The sequence below is a fragment of the Anguilla anguilla genome, chromosome 4 (genome assembly GCF_013347855.1).
Source record: "Anguilla anguilla isolate fAngAng1 chromosome 4, fAngAng1.pri, whole genome shotgun sequence".
NCBI lineage: Eukaryota > Metazoa > Chordata > Actinopteri > Anguilliformes > Anguillidae > Anguilla > Anguilla anguilla.
Window position 1 is genome coordinate 38409368 of NC_049204.1, and position 17914 is coordinate 38427281.

General features: G+C 43.8%; 1 protein-coding gene across 10 annotated transcripts in view; it reads right to left on the reverse strand.

Moving 5' to 3' along the window:
• kmt2ca (lysine (K)-specific methyltransferase 2Ca) overlaps nucleotides 1-17914 on the reverse strand; it is a 148282-nt gene that overhangs the window by 97435 nt on the left and 32933 nt on the right. For all 10 annotated transcript variants that reach the window (XM_035416154.1, XM_035416152.1, XM_035416155.1 and 7 more), the window contains exons 3-4: nucleotides 7350-7438; nucleotides 3056-3224 (exon numbers count right to left, since the gene is read on the reverse strand). In XM_035416154.1, coding sequence (XP_035272045.1) covers nucleotides 3056-3224; nucleotides 7350-7438 — 258 coding nt within the window. The remainder of the gene's footprint in view (nucleotides 1-3055; nucleotides 3225-7349; nucleotides 7439-17914) is intronic.

The following is a 17914-nucleotide window of genomic DNA, read 5'->3' on the forward strand; positions in this document are numbered from 1 at the left end:
TATCAGTTTTGGATCCCGCGTTTTGTAATGAACATGAATATACAGGCTTTAATTTCATGCGGCAAATCATGTTCATGCACTCAAAGTCCATTTCCTGTGCTAGCGTTACTTCCTCTGTCAACAAAAAACGTTCTGCCCTGGACCCAGAGCAAGTGGATCGTCTGGTTTTCCTTGCCAATAAGCTGCGGTGATATTTTCAGCTCCGTGGACACCTAACGTTACTTGTCAGCTCATAGACATATATGTCTATGGGTCAGCTAGCCTCGTGAGCCAGTCTCTTTTTTTCACTTCGTTCAACAGATCTGGTCAGCTAACAATTTAGGCTAAGTAATGTTCCCATGGCAGGCTATGTTTCCTTTCTGTTCTGAAGATTTTGATAAAATTGGATGATGAAAGAAGTTAAACAAACTAAACAGAGTAAGTAATTTATGTTGTTTTAGGCTACAGGTATTAGCATACCTGTAGCTTGAATAGTTTGAATAGTTTTTGTGTTAAGAAATAAACCGGGATTTCCTATAAACAATCATTTTCCTATTATTGTGATTAATAAATGCCGAGTTGTGGCAAATTACATCCACGAGAAAGTGCTTTATTCATTTGCGCATTTAGGCTATAGAAACTGCAGTGGGCTCATAATAAAATGAACTTGTGTGCGTACGTCAAGTGAAGACCTGACGTAGAGCCACAACCGTTTCCACGGTCAAATCGAGTCATGTTGAAATTTTATAAATCACTACTTTGACGTGATTTTCTACGCACGCGCCACACAGTTGATCTAAAATACGTTTTATAAATGAGGCCCCAGATGTAGTAACCTAGCATGAAAGTTCACCGATGTCCTCTATTCTACTGCCCGCTTGTGGAAAATAACGCGTAGGCCAGTTTAGAGGGAGCGTCACGTGCATATTGCGCCCGACAATAAGCAGCTTATTTTTGTGAATTATAGGCAAATGATATTAGAATATATTCGAACTCTAACTAATTACAAAAGCTAATATTCGAACTCAATTTCAGGGCACTTTTGACAGCCTTAGTGGTAGCTATCCCATTGGCCAGGCCAGTTGCATCTAAACCATGCCTCTCTGGTTCTTGTAAGTGAAGAGCTTGCACTGCTTTACAACCAAGAAGTAACGATCCACCAGTACAAAATTAACTTTCATGTTTGTAACTGTAAATAAATGCTATAAAAATGAATGTGTTCACCACATACATAGTCTCTGAAAACAATACTGATGGTACAAGCTGCTTGAGAGTTGCTTGAATTGTATTTTCTTGCTTTAAACCACAAACAAGTCACTGGCCAGCCATTGTGGAGCTGGAGGGTTATTCTGTAAATGTATAAGATACCCTCCATCGAACACAAAAACTGACTGAGCCACAACAAACACAAACAAAAACAAAAACATACACCAAAGTTCAAATATTAAAAAGTAAAACCATCCCTTTAAGATCATAAATTCATTGCTCTCAGTATTCACTTATGTGAGGCAATCGGCATATAATCTTTTTGGGTGGGATTGCTGAAACTCGGTCAATGCCTTGCACTGAAAGATCCTCCGCACCTCATTAAATAAACACACAAGCGGTGACACACACAAGGACAGCGAGAGTCACACGGTGCCTGCACGCTCCAGCGTTCCCACAACAGGCGCTCTCAAAGGCAGCACAGGGTCTTAATGCTTATTCAAATTGGCAAAGCAAATCGGCAGTAGAAACAAAACAAAACAACAACAAAAAAAAACACAATTAAATCAAGAAATCCCTACTAAACAAATCCATTTCAATAACTGCCGCTAATTGACTTGTTTCTTTCCGTCGTCACGGCAATCATCATAAGCAGTGGGAACAGCAGCAGACTTCAGCAGGAGATTGCCTTCTCAATATTAACATCTAATTAGGCGCCGTGGTGAAAAACCCTGAAGTGTAACCAATACTTTTTTTTCTTTTGAAAACAATTATGAAATGTTCAGTTTAGCACTGAGTAACAGGGCAGAGACTGCTAAAGGTATCAGGTCTCTGTGTAGTGAGAAGAACTCTACACCTGTTGCTCTCCCAACACAGCACATCAGAGCGACTCACAATGCCTGCTAATTGGTAGTAATGCCGAGAGTCTCTTCCACCTTACCTCCCCCAAATACAGCAGCAGCCCCACAGTCAAGGAGCTGTCAAGACACTGCTGGGGGGCTGGCAGGCTTCATTTATCTAACTGTGCTCCTTTACCCAGCATTCCTTGCTCAATCTGTCCTGCAGCTCAACCAACCCCATCCCCCTCACCCTTGCTCCATGACGCCCGCTTCCCTGAATGTACGCGCGCACACGCACGTGCGTGCACACACACGCACACAGCCCCTCCCCCAAGCACATGCTCACGCCCGCCTTACGTACAGATGGAAGTGCAAACCCTCTTCTTCCATATTGCATGCACTAATACTAATTCACGCACTGTTTTCCCTGTTCTCCCATATTCAACAGATGCACACAGACATATACAGTAAGGAACCTCTCCCCAACCAATTCTTTAAACAAATACACATATGCAAAAGCATGAACAAAGTCTCTCATCACAGAGCACCCACCTTTCACCCGTTCAGGCTTACACTGCCATACGCACACGCATACACACACACACACACACACGCATGCACACACGCACTCACAAGAACACAAGCGCAAGCACGCACGCACACGAACATACGCACACGCCCACACACACACGCGCATGCACACACGCACTCACGAGAACACAAGCACAAGCACGCACGCACACGAACATACGCACACGCACACGCCCACACACACACACACACACACACACACACACACACACACACACACACACGTATGCACACACGCACTCATGAGAACACAAGCGCAAGCACGCACGCACACGAACATACGCACACGCCCACACACACACACACACACACACACACACACACACACACACACACACACACACACACGCACACACACACACACACACACACGTCTACACTGAGAGCTTTTCCTGGTGTCTCTGAATCAGCACACGAACAGTGTGGCCCAGCTGCCTGACCTGATTTTGGCCTCCGCAGCGGCTAAGGTAGAGGACCCGGCGGAGTCCTCCGACACACAGTGCTGGAACATGGGCGACAGCGGCCCATCCTCCCCCAGCCCGCCAGCCAGCAGGTCCCCCTCGCTGTCGCCGTCGTCCTCGCCCTCCCCGAAAGAGTCCTTTCTTTCTCCTGGAGAGGAGCGGGAGAAAAGGGTTTGAGTGAACCTGCTTTTAAAAAACACAAAGGCAACCGTGTACTAAGACACTAAGATGCACAGGTTGTCCCATGATATGGATGCGTTATGGTGCAGTCTGCAGGCAATGGTTTGGTGCTGAAATGTGTTTTATTTTTCATTTAACCAAGAACAGAAGGTGTAAAAATATGATAATTTAAATTAAATATTTACTGTTCTATGTGGGGAAAACATGCCTGTATACACCATCTTGTTTAGAAATGATGTTTTACATCTTTAATTTGAGCAAAAAAGCAATGAAATGCTTGATTAAGGGCTGCATTTTGATAGTAAAACAACAATAAAAGCATTAAAATAACAGTAACTGAAGCTTTCCGCTCAACTTTCATTCCATAGAATAATTAAAGAACAGGAACCTTACTGATCATGGCAAGTACATATAAAGCCTGTCCTCATGTTACATTCATTATGAGGGCCTTTTCTGCGGAAACATACAAATCTTTCTGTATAATCATTTAATTACAAACTGTTTTGGAGAGAAAAAAAAATCCTATTCTCGGTCCGGTGAAATTATATTTCTCAACAATGTCAAGGTAGACCACTTGAGCCTAATGTATCTATAGAGCCCACTAACAATACCATATTGTAAAAAAAATCCAAATAATACTATTCAGCACGTGCAATATAATGAGGAGGCCCGGCATTTTGCGGATACGCTATCAGGAGCTGCTTGTCTCCAGTTACCGCTAAACACAGGGCAGTAGAATACCCAGAAACCTGACCCACTGGGTTTGTTCACCTTTTCTATATGCCACATATCGAGAGAAGCTCTATGGATTCATTCTCTCTGGAGGTATAAACCACTGAAGTAAATTAGGTTTGACCCGGATATTGTTTTGCTCGTGTTACGCCATTTCCAGAGTCAACTACAGCTTTCTCCAACGGCATATTCACCCCAGCGGTGTGGATGGAAAATGAATCAATTAAAAATAGTCATCGTTATCAAAAGCTGGCTTTCAAAAACCCTTAACCTTTAAAACCTATGACAATCAAAATAAAATGGCATTCTCTCTCACTATGAGTCAAAGGAAGAGCTTGCATCACTTTCAGTCTGCATTATGCTCAGACTGGAGAGCCACGGCGGGCTGCAATTGGGCATACAGGACGGATCAGCGTTCAGAACATCTCTGCCGCAAAGATGGAGCAAAAGGAAACGGAGTCAGGCTACCTCAAAATTACAAAAGCTTTATCTGTCACAGGGGAGAGGGAAAAAAAAGACAGAAGTCAACCGCAGACCTGGTACGAAAGGAAATGATGCGACCTTTACATTTGACCTTTGAGAGCTGCGGCTCCGCGGTCTTTATATCCAAGTTGCCCACACAGCACTTTCACTTAAGTGGGAGAAGGCAGAACATTTGTTTTTAACTTCCACAAAGAGCTTTCCAAATGAGAGAACAAACCAGCGCCCAACAACACCAATTCGTTTTTTAAAAATACGACATAGCCAGAACACAGGGTCAATGTTCGACACAAAAAAGCCAATACACTGCAGTAGCCTCAAGACGCCATAGACAGTGACAGAATTACCATATACATACACACACAGTCAATCATTTCAAGTATTGAGGCATTTTTCCTTCCTTAAATTAATTTTAAAAAATTAAAAAATAAATAAATAAAGACCTCATTACAATTTCACTTCAACACTGGTACAAAATTTGAAATACACTTCCACCACAACAACACAAAAAGGAAAATATCCAATATGGCACTGTACATCTCTCCATAGTGTACCACAGTATACACAGGCAATCTTAGCCGTGTTTCTCTATCTATTTTGACGTGGCCTCCTGCTCCCTCTTAATGAACCTTATTTTTTCCATCCAGCACCATAGCTGCATAACGAGCAGCACACTTAACCTATAGGGTTCCCTCCTCTCCTAGGGCTCTAAAATAGGGCCACAGCTCCCCAACAGTGCCCTCCACAAAAAATAACGAAAATAAGTATGGCTTCTCTGCCTTGAGCACGGGCAGTGCTCTACAATAAATAAAACAAAGCCATGTATTTTTGCTTCTCCACGATAGGGAGGGGTGGAGCATCATACAAGTTCTTGAACCGCAAGGTTCCAGAGCCTCGGACAGCAGAATGTTGTGGGTACTTTTTACAAATCACTCGTTACCTTGCGCTCCACTGCACAACAAAAACGAAATGAGCCCTTCTGAATCGCTGACCCAAGAGTGATTTTTACTCCCATGTCGCAGAGCGGGGGGAGGGGGGCAGCACTGTTTTCCCAGTAGCAGGCTTCAAAACAAGAGCTCTGATTGGAGCTCACACAGAACGGTATTTGCCTCAGCAGCCTAACAGCTCGGCGCAATGGTCACTGACCAAAAAACAAAAATACAAAAAAAAAAACAAAAGACTCCCAGATGCATGTCACAGTTGAACTCTTAGACCTGAATTCGGTCAACAGTCATCCGTAACTTTGAAACGCACATGAGTTTCAGCCACCAGGGAAAACGTACTCAATTAAACAGGACCACCTGCATTTATCTGCAAATCAGGACTGAGGAAAAACATTGGAATCAATACCGATTCCCACCATAACATGAGGACCACGAGATTCAGGACACGCTGCCAAAAAACAAAAGAAGTACAGGTAAATCCATCCAGAATAATCCTCATTTTTCAGGGCTTGGCCTTTCTGTGACGGCTTTCCTTTAGACGTTCTCCGGCAAAAGCAGATGAAACCTGGCCTATAATTAATGGGGAGGACTTAATCACGGCAAGCTGCTTTCTACAGACACTTCAGGACACTTCAAATGGGGAAGCATCAGTCATGCCCCTGAAAAACTGCTGTTAATGCTAATGTATGGGGTTGCACATTCAAATCCAGGTGTGCCGCAGTAAATTTACAGCTACTGTTTTTAGTCCAGGCCCTGGCACTCTGTTGCCCAAACTCCAATTCCCTTCTCGCACAAACCCCTGCATCTAATACAAAACACTTGTTTACAGTCTGGTGTTACACCCGCCCTCATCTCATAGTGCTATTGGATCTTAACTTGCAGGTCTGGGAAGGTTGGCACTAATGCTCATATTATTCAGCTGAATATACAGTACTCATGTTTCTCCTACAGTTTATATTGCAAGTTGCTCTGGATAAGACCATCTGCTAAATGAATTGTGTAATTTAATGCTAACGGACAGCTAGCAGGCTTTGCCGCTTATCAGCTCTGCAGTGTTAGCAAGCAAGCTGAGAAACCACAGTTGCAGTGTTCAGACACACTAATAATGCAGTTTGGGCATACTATTAGGTTATTGTCTGGGGCCTGGAACCAGGGACCTGGGTCAGAAGGCTGGAGAGTGGAAAGGCGGGGTGGGGTGAGACTTTCTAGAATACAGAGAGAGCAGCGTGCCCAAAAAACCAAAGACCAAACTGGCATCACTTAGACAGCAGTGACAAGAGATAGAACCCCAACTGAACTGGTCTGGGTTTACTCTCATTTCCAGGCCGAGAGATTTTCAAATTTCCCTTAAAATAAAATAGAATTCCAAATAAATTCTAAATTAACACCTCAACTCAATCTTAACCACAGAGGAAGGTACTCATGTTGCTTTTTTCACTTTTTTTTTTTTTTGCTTTTTTTGTTACTGCATAAAAAAAGATGGTTTCTTTTATTGCTATGTACTTCTGCATTAGCTGGGCAATGCAGGGGGAGTGATTCCCAAAAGCGGGGAAAGGTTAAAAACTCCAAGAGCAAAGTGTACTCTGAGAAGGGCACAGAAATATAAAAGCAGTACAGGAGTGTAAAAGCTTTTAGAGGGCATTAGGCATCTGACATCCCCATCCCCCCCGCCCCCCCCCCCTCCATCTCAAGAGGGGGGGAGGAGTGAGGGCAGCTTCACGGAGATGTTAAAGTGTTTTCAATTACAGAGAGCAGAGGCGCCGTGCTAAACAGCTCATCAATTCAAGGCGCACGAGGAGGACAACACAAACTCATCCCCCCTCCCTTCCCCAAGCGCGCAGATCGGCCTTCGCAGAGGAAACGTGGCGTTAATGACGAGGACGACAGCGGCGACCGCGAGACCCGTTGCGGCGAAGGTGATGAAGACGAGGACTCGCCTGACTCCGGAGTGTCGTCAGATTCTGCTGCCTCCGTTCCGTCCGTGCCATCGTCATCGTCGGCAGAAGCCCTTCCTCTGCTGCGGACTCTGGAAGCAAAAGGGAGGAGACATTACCACATTTAATTGAAAAAGTTAAGTTAATTAACAAAATTATATATTTTTTATTGTTTTTTTTTGTGTTGGCTACTCGCTGCAACCTCCAACCTGCCAATTTGGGAGCACAGGACAAAGCCCACGCTCCTATCCATTATATGTGATGTCTAGCTGGGTTCATTTTTTTAGCAGTCCACCACTTAAACTTGCACAGCTATTGAGTCAGAAGAGTACACTTCTTGTGTAGCTTTTGCAGAGAAACTGAAGCCGCCAGACTGAAAAGAAGGGGGGGCCTTGGTAGACAATGAGACGGGGACTGACTACTGATTCTCCTTGACCTCTCCACTCCCTTTACAACAGTTTACCACAAGATTCTACTGTCTTACATGTCTGCAAAATATCTGTGGCATGGCCCTTTCATGGACAGAATCCTCTCTCTCTGGACATTCTTTCCAGGTTACTGGGGGGGGGGGGCTCTTTAAAGGCATCCCCCTAGGGCTCTGTCATTGCCCCCCCCCTTCCCCCTCTACATCAAATCCCTCAGTCCTGTCATCGGCACTCGCGGTCTGTTATATCACTGCTACGCTCAGCTTTCTTTTCTTCCCACAAGCTGACCTACAGGTTGCCACACAATCTTAGCCTGAATGACATCCTGAGCTGGATGGAAAAATAACTATCTAAAGCTCAACTGGGCAAAGAGAGAGGTGCGATACATCCCTGTCATGTGACCTCTCTCTCACCCTGGGCACTGCCACTCTGTCATTCTTTGAGCGCCATAAAACTTGTGCTGTTAGAAGATACACTGGTCGGACCTCGATGTTCCACAGACTTGGGATGTTTGGCTCCACCCCTCTCCCCCCCCACCCACCCATTTCTTTTTTTGAGCTTGCACTTCCCAGTCACGTCGGCTCATCTGTTCTGTCCCCTTGGTGGAAGAACAAACTTCCCACAGCAGTCAGAACAGCAGAGACGTTAGCCATCTTCCAACACAGACCGAAGACCAGCCTCTTCCAACTACACCTTGTCTCTGCCACCCCAGGTCTAGCTCCTTTACCGAGCAATAACACCATGTTAGCTGTATTTTTTATTGTTTCTGTAGCATGTGGTTCTTTACCATTGTTCATGTAGTGCGATGTATTGCTTTTCTAGGTAGTTCTGTTCTGGTTTGTGACTTCGTGTAACTTATTTTAATGTTAATTCAGGTGTTTGATAAGTTGTCAATTGTGTATGCACCTGCTGTCTCTCTTGGGACTATACTCTCCTCTTCCAGGGAATTACGTACTGCACCTCTATCATTGATCTTTGCATGTCTGTTGAACTGAAAGTTGCTCTGGATAAGAGTAAAGTAAATTGAAGCCAGTAGAGTAAAGTGAAAGCACGTTTGCAACACTGCCACTCAAAACTCAGAGATTTTACTTTTCATGTTACACAAATATAAAACATGCTTAAGAAGATTTAAGAATGTTTTAAAGATGTACTTTTATATCCCAATTATACAGAACAGAATGTCACACTTTAAGCATTTAAGAAATTTAAGCATTTAAATTTTAAAGCAAAAGTGCAATGAGTAAATCACATTTTCACTACACATTTAACACATAAATATAAGCTATTTACTTTAACTACACATGGATGAAACTCATTTTAAGCTATTCTTTGACTTCAGTTTAAAACCTTTCCAGAAGAATACGGTTATTTTACAGTACAACTGCACAGTAACTTCTGCTTCATCATGATTGCCACATGAATTGTTTAAAATAGAGGCGTGTCATTGGGTTTGGGCACATGACACGCAACAGACAAGAAAATCTTTGACCAAATCTCTCTCAGAGCAGAGCACTCTCCGTTGCTAGCAAACAAATTCAGCAAACTGCGGACTAAAGACTGAGCATGCTCTGGGGTGGGAGGATACTCTATTTAATCAAGAAGATCTTCATCTGGGCCCTTCCAAGCTCATTACATCCAAACCACCCAAGGATTTCTTAGCACAGCGAATTCAAAAGTTCAGCCACTGACGTCTTCTTCAAAGAACCCATTGAAGGAACGGTCCCTCGTGGTTCTGGAACATACGCTGTGGGTTTATCCAACCACTCTGCGTTGCCTGCCAGGACGCAATGGCAGGGTGCACCATGGATGGGCCCCTAAGTCCAGGCCGCAGAACCACAACCACAGTGCATCCACAGTATGTTTATTTAGGTTTCAGGTTGCCAGGACTGGGAGAGTTCCACTACATGCATGCTTTCTGAACCTCCTTCTCCACAGCTCGTTTTTAACCTTCTCTTAAAGGTCCATATTCCACTTCAATGAGTCGCAGGTTTTCGCTGTGGCCTCACACAAAGACACAGACCACACATACTGCAAACTCTCTCTCACAAGTTCAAATAAGCATTAGCACAGGGGTGGGTAATTCCGGTCCTGGAGGGCCGGTGTGTGTGCAGGTTTTTGTTTCCACCAGTTGCCCTAGCTGAACGAGCTAACTGGCGGTACACACCGACACGGGTTCACTGGTAAATGAGATCACAACAGAACGTTTCATATAGGGACACAAAAACAGTCTTTGGCTGTCATTCACGCACTTAAGAAACAACAAAGAAAAAACAGATAGTGTAAATGTTAGGAAAATTAAGCAATTAAGGCCAGAAGTTAAGGTAAGAAAATCAGAAACAGACTTGGCCCTCGTTTCCCAGCTCAGCATTAGCGGCACAGTTAATGGGGTGTTGCTGGTGTGCATACACACATAAATACATTTCATTACAAGCAGATATTACAGTGACATTCATTCCCCCTCTCCTTTACTCTTTTGTCCTCTCAACTTTTCTTTCATGCTCATACAACTTCTCTCACACACTGTCAACTGCTTTCACAATCTCACTCGCTTTCCCTCACAAACACCAGATTGTACTCTTCCTCTCTCCCTTTCTCACACTCATTCACTTTTTTCTTGCACATTTACTTGCCTACTCTCACTCTTTCACTCACACATGCTCTCACTCACTCGCTCTCCCTAGCTGAGTGCTGGCTCACCACTTCCCCCACCCTGCTCTTCTCGTCTGTCTCCTCCAATCCTGTCAACACTGGTGTCGCAGACTCTAAAAGCAGCCAATAGGACACATGGCATTGCCTGCAGCCAGCACTCAGCTGTTCGTTACCACGGTAACAGAATCTAGTTTCATAAAACACAGAGCAGGTTGCCAGCACTACAGAGTACGTTTGAGAAAAGGGAAAAAGGAATTTTTAAAAAAAGTTACAGAGCATTAGAGATCTGACCATACTCAGGTCTGTGTTAACAAATGAATTCCAGTAAGATGTCCAATGTGCTTATGAACTCCCAAATTGGGATCTCACAAAACTGATACCTCTCATCAAAAGTCTTAAAATAACAGGAAGGAGCAGAGGGCTCACTTTTCTGCTGAGTCCTTGCTGCTGGTCCAGTCTACACATGGGCCCGTTCTGATGGAGGCAAGACTTTGTAAGAGTTTCATTACATTTTATTTATGACTGCTATTAATCTGTTTACCCAAGGTGATCAACATACCACACATTTTACAATTATCCATTTAAACAGCCAGGCATATATTTTAGACTTTCAGGTTAATTGCTTTTATCAATGCTAAAGGAGTTTACCTGGGGCTCAAACCTACAGCCTTCAGGTTTCAAGCTCACCACACCAAACCGCCACCCTATTTTGCTGAGGTGGCACTACGTCCATCTGTGCCAAGAATGCCCTCTAATGGGTACAGCAAGGCAGTTCTACACACAGTTCTCCAACGGCTAAAACAGAGTCATGCACACGCGGTTCTCTTAGCAGCATAGCGGAGAATTTCCTTACACTGGTCTCCAATGGTTTAAGTCAGGGAATGCATAACCTGCTCAGTAAGGTGTACAGCAGGGAATATTATGCACTGTCCTGCAAGGAGAAAATTGGGGAAATGTATACTGTTCTTGAGGGAGTTGGTGCATTTTATACCCTGTTCTCTAAGGGGTACAAAGGAGAATTTTGTGCACTGCTCTCTAATGAGTACAGTGGGAGATTTAGAACTGGCACAGCTGTAACCACCCACCAGCAGCTGGCACAGAACGTCCAGAGCCCACACTTGGCTCCCATGCCCCCAAGCCTGCAGAGCATAATTCCTCCACTGCATGGCCCACTGCTCCAGAACGCACAACTGCAGACGGGAAGGGGATGCTCCTCCCCACAGAGCGCTCAACGCTCCAGCCTCTTCACGCCACCGCGGAACACCTTGTCGCGCGTGGAACACGTGCATTCCGATGCCTAACCGCGTGTGTGTAGGGTCTCCTGGTTCCGGTGCCGCGCTGGGAAGCCAAAGCTGCGACAGGCCCATGAGAAGTACCACAAAGGCAGGAGAGAGGAGAATCTGGGGTGTGTCTGCCCACGCAGCTGAGAGAGAATCATCTCTTCTGTGCAATAATTCAGCCTCTCCCCCAGCCTGGGTCTGAGAACTTGCCCAGACGGTCTTCAAGTACAGGACAGAGCAAACGTACCCTTTTAAAATCTCTCATTCTCACTCTCTCCCTCTCTCCTCTCTGCCCTCTCCCGCTCCCCCTCTTTCCCTTCTCCCTCAGCTTAAGCAGAATAAAGACCACTCATTCAGAGCACTTACCAGTTTGGTTCACTGCACTTTAAGCCAACCGCACTTTCTACTTCACTGTTTATAAAAAGGCGGAGTCTAAGGGTTGGCTGAGACTCTCAGGCAGGACAGATTAAGAAGGAACACAACCTTCCAACCACTCTGCCAGCCAAGACCCAAAATGTGTCCCTTAAAAGAACCAGTGCTCAGGACGAGTGGGGCATGATACTGTGTCCATGACAATGCAAAAAATCCCTCGACACTGGGACACCAATGTAACATCAGAATGATAACAGCAGATTCTATAACATATTATCTACCAATATAATTTTATTCTGAATTCCAGTAGAAAATGAAAATGATATTAATATATCAATCAGAATTGAAAGCTAATATTTTAAAAAACATAAAACATAAATCTTCAAGAATTTAAAATGTGAAGCTACATGCTCATGGCATGTAACACAAGTACAATATGTCAATTATTTAAAAATAAAGCCACAATGAAAAAAATGAATGGATAAGCAGGGGCCATGAATTTTTAATTGTAAATTCTATATACAACATCTAAGGAACACTGGAGAACCTCAAACCCCAGGTTCCTGCTATTCCGCGTGTCATTTCATCATGAATGATGACAACATGGAGAACCGCTTAACCACCACCATAATGCGTCATAGGCACCTAATGAATTCCAACTCAGCCTGCGTAATCCTTTTGCGGCACAAGAAGTGCTTCCCTGTAAGTGATGTCTGCCTGAATCTGACTTTCGAAATGCGAAAAAGAAGGGTCAGCTTTACATGCTTGGGCAAAGAGCACATGGCTGTCAGAGCTCTCCTGTATCAATGGAGGATTTTGCCAATATGTGCTGATAAATATGACTGGGCATTACAAAATGGAAAAAGCAGAACATACTAATTCTGGTTTACACAATGCTGCAGTTAGTTGGACAAGCTAATTTAGAAGAAAACCAAATGAACCGACTGACCATTGATCTTCACTTCAGAGATCTCGTTAACCATGTGCATTTTTACGCAGAAAAAACAGCCAAAAACACAGGGCAAAAAAAACGACATTCTAAATGCAGCTATTCCAAGGTTTTATTTTTGAAGATTACAACGGGTGATGGCCCACATTTCAACCACAACAAAATAATTACACCTGTTTCTTTGAGGCAGTCATCTTCCAGTGTCAGACATTTGTGTTGCTTATTGATCATATCTACATAGCCGTTGGTAACATTGTGAGCTAGTGTGTGAAAAGTCACACACTAGCTTGCTTGCCAAGTGCATAACAATGGGCAGACCTGGATAGGCCTAAGTCTAGCCAGGTTTATCACAGGCCAACTCAATCAAATGGCAGAAAATATATATTTTATATTAGCATTTTAAAGATAGCCTAACGCTACTGCGTTTATCACTGCATTGTTGCTTTCACTACCAGGTTTATCAATTTCATGCAGCTTTAAACACCACTTATTAATTCAAGGGAAGCTTCACAGTTCCACCCAGTGTCATTCAAATTATCCCACCCAGCAATGTAGCCTACATCTACGCACTCAACTATCGCTAGCTAGGTAAATGGCTAAATTAATCATCTCGGCCAGCAAATGTCCTTGAAAAATAGAAACCCAAAAAGTGAAAAAAGACAGGTCGCTTGTTTAAGGTGACCAGATTTCAGTGCTGGTTTTCCAGCCTCCCTTTACCTGGGAGTCAGGTGTGAAGACAGTCCGTAGCACTAATCAGTAGCACTAATTGTTCAGTTAATTCCCCGGGAAAGAAGAAAATAGGGCACCAAAAACGGGGGCTGTCCCCGGAAAAAGGGGGACGTCTGGTCATCCTACGCTTGTTACATTTCCAAACAAGCGACCGGATTTTTAAAAACAGGCCAGGAACTGCACACATGACTTCGGAAAAAACAGTCCCAAAGTTGCGCATTATAAGCACACTTCGTAACACAGCCGGATGGTGCCACAGACATGAATATTTAACTAGACAAGAAAGCATGCCTCACCTAAGCTTGTGAAGCCCTGGAAGTAAGCCTGTACTGAACAAAAGCACTGGAGCTTCACTGGGGATTATCAGACTTTTGACGGTAAAATAAAACTTCCCGATGGTATTGTGAAAATCAGATTGTGAAAATATGTAATATGTAATCAAATAAATTTTAAATTTTAATGAATATTTTCCCAAAATCTCTGGACCAAAACAACCACTGGTTCAAACTGCACCACATAATTCAATTTACGATTACAAAAAAATGAACTATGAAGTTTTCTTTGGCTGTTAAAATTGTACACTGAATTCAATGGGCAGCAAGCTCTTTCGCCCTCAACATGCGCAGTAGAGGCCATTTCCCGTTACTTCTCAGGCTTCACCGCCTGGCCCCTCCTATCCTCTTATGCACGCTCTATGGATAGTCCAAACAACCTGATCAACTGTTGATCGTCCAGTGCATAGACATAGCTATGTCAGTTGGTTAGGCCATTTCACTGGCATATGAAATTGCACTCAGATTGATAAAAGTGGTGTTGAAAGCTGCATCGAATTGATAAACATGGTTGTGAAAACAGCAGTGAACTGGCGGCAATTTGAATTGCAGTGCACTGAATTGATTAAACAGCAAGTGAATAAATAAATGTCAAGGCGATTGGATAGTCAGTGTTAAAATGATTTGTAAATAATCTTATTTTATCAGCAAGGGATTATTTAATTTCATAACATTAACACTTCAATATTTTATTTAATTGCATTTTATTTCATGAAATATTTAATTTGATTGTACTTTTTGGATAAAAAGTGTCCTGATCAAAATTACACAGAAAAACTTTGGCAGGCCAATTTGGAAGTTGATTCAATTTTGTTTTAAGATTTCCAGCCACCTCTTATATTAGCTCATTACTATGTAATTTGATTGTACTTTATTTGATTCAACATTTAATTTGATTCAACATTTAATTCAGCGTTCATTTAATCATTACTTTTCACTATCTAATCGTTCATTCCACTCCACAAAGGTAGCTTGTTTCGCATGAATAAATAAAAATGGAGTTGTCCTGTTGTTTTTTAGGTGCAAAAATGCATTTTGATAAGAACACAAAAACATTATTTGTAGCTTATTTCATTCCACCTCTGTTGCAAGTAGCATAATAAAATCATGAATGACATACAATTGCTGTTCTATTATTCTGAGCTGGCATAAAAAGACATTTTTTTCCAGAACACAGTGAATCAGGGTAAAACGCAGATTTTGAAATTGCCTGCGTTCCAAAAACACAGCATTTCGTGAGCCAGCGCGACTGCTGCCCTGCTGAATCGGCTCAGGACTGGCCATCGGCTCAGTAATGGACAGTCTCACCCAGGGGTGCACAACACCGGTCCTGGAGCGCCGGTCTGCCTGCTGGTTTGTTGTTCCAGTTACCTTGCTTCTAGTTTTCTGACAGCTCTATGAACTACGCCGGTTCACTCCTGTACTTGAGCACAGTAAAATCTTATACGTGCAGACTGCGGATGTAGCTGCTGCTTATACAAATGCCAGACCAAGATATGGTTTAAGCTAATTAAGTAATTAAGATTAGAAGGCACAAAATCCTGAAACAGACTGGCCCTTCTGCACCCCAGCTCAAATCAAATATGAACCAAAGTAAAAACAAGCCTAAAATAAGCAGATTAAAAATCATGTATTAGGCCTATAAATAATTCAAGTTAACTGGTAGAATAAAAAAGTGTATTTCTATTAGTTTAAAAATTAAAATATAAATATATCTTACAGAGTTGTATATTATTTGGCTAACATTTTAGAAGATCCCATTAGGATAATAATCATACCAAGAAGTTTTGACCTAGGCTTAAGGGAGGTACATGCAGGGTCAAAATGACTCAAAAGAGGCACTCTGATCCCAGGTTTCACACAAAGTACTTGCCACCCAAGTCTCAAAAAACATTATTCATCCTCCTTCCAATAGTTTTTTGAGAAAAGTTCCTGAGAGGATCCAATCCATACCAAATATTCAAAAGGATAAAAGAACTCCAGAGTGTCCTGAAATCAAAATTACACAGAAAAATGTTGGCAGGCCAATTGGAAGTTGAATGATTCAATTTTGTTTTAAGATTTCCAGCCACTTCTCATATTAGCTCATCATTATGTAAGACAAATATTGGAGCTATTGACATCCAGATTTTACTGGGCCATCTCAAAAGCCAATACACAGAACTACAGTATGTGCAGTGCATTAATTCTGTCAATACAAGACATTTGTGACCATCTGAACAAGTTTCGCAATTCGTGTTCAGGGTTTCCCCTTCAATTGGTGACAGGCAGCCCCACCTAAAAAAATATTTTTAAAAATAGAATACAGAAATGTCATTATTTGAAAACTACTTTACTGTGATAAGAAACGATATAAAATATTTTCGCTTATGCACTCCATTTTGTGATACGTCTTTGGAAATTATCAAAGATCAAAACAATGTGCTATGTATGGACTTCCCTCAGTTAGTAGCCTAACCAATTCCAAGTATGTGTTTTGTGTTTTGATTGGTGGCTCTCTCAATATGACTGGCTGCATGGCCAAGAATGGACAAGTGGATTTGTTTGCACAGTTGAGATTTACCTCAGGAAAGATACATAAAAACAGCGTAACCAAATGATAATGTCATCTTCAACAAATAAGAGGAGCTTGCCACCAAAAAAAGGGTCAGGTAAAGATTGCATCTTTCTTCCATGGAAATGTAAACAAGATCTGGGAGAAAGTGACAGCGCAAGCTGTTCTGTTGTCAGTGAAACCACTGATAATACAGAACCCAATATGAATGATACAGGTGCGGCCAAGCTGCCAAAACACTGGGAGCCTGTGTGGAACCTGATCTGGCTTGAGAACACTCGCTACGAAACATGGCTTTATAAAACAAGCCTAGGAGAGTAACTCATTGTGGACGTCCTCGGCCCCTTCCCTGTCACTGAGGCCGGTAACCGCTACGTGCTTGTGGCTATGAACTACTTTACGAAGTGGCCCGAGGCGTACGCGGTGCCGGACCGAAGTGCTGCAACAACAGCGGGGAAGCTGGTCGAGGAGATGTTTGCCCGTTTCGGGGTCCCCGCCCAACTCCACAGCGACCAGGGGCGAAATTTTGAATCGCTGGTGCTGGCTGAGGTCTGCAGTCGGCTCGGAGTAGCCAAGACCCACACAACTCCACTCCATCCCCAGAGTGACGGACTGGTTGAACGGTTCAACAAGACACTGACTGCGCAACTCGCCATCCTCACCAGCCAGCACCAACGAGACTGGGACCGCCACCTGCCCCTGGTCCTGTGGTCCTACAGAACTGCCGTACAGGAGTCCAGCCTCTGCACGCCCGCCGCCCTGATGTTCGGATGGGAGCTCCGGACGCCTGTGGATTTGGTGTTCGGGGCCCCGCCCAAAAGCAGGGTACCAGCCCGTACAGAGGCATGCTACTTCCGTCAGCTGCTGGAACGACTGCGAGTGGCACACGACTTCTCTCGCCAGGCTCAGGACACTGCGGGATTGCGACAGAAGCGCGCTTACGACCAGCACTGCAAGGGGCAGGCCTTCAAGCCAGGTGATAAAGTGTGGGTCCACTGCCCAGTGCGCAAGAAGGGCCTGTCCCCTAAGCTGCAGTCACATTGGCGTGGGCCTGGCGAGATCGTGGAGCGGCTGAGTGAGGTGACGTATCGCATGCGCATGCCAAATCGAGGGCGCCTGGTGGTGCTCCACCAAGACCGACTCGCACCTTACCAACCACTCGCCACCGAAGACGCAGCTGGCGGACAAGGTAGCAGCCCTGTCCCCTCTACACCACCGGCAGCAGAGGAAACGGCGCAGCCTACCACGGGCCGACCCACTCGGAAGCGACGGCTACCA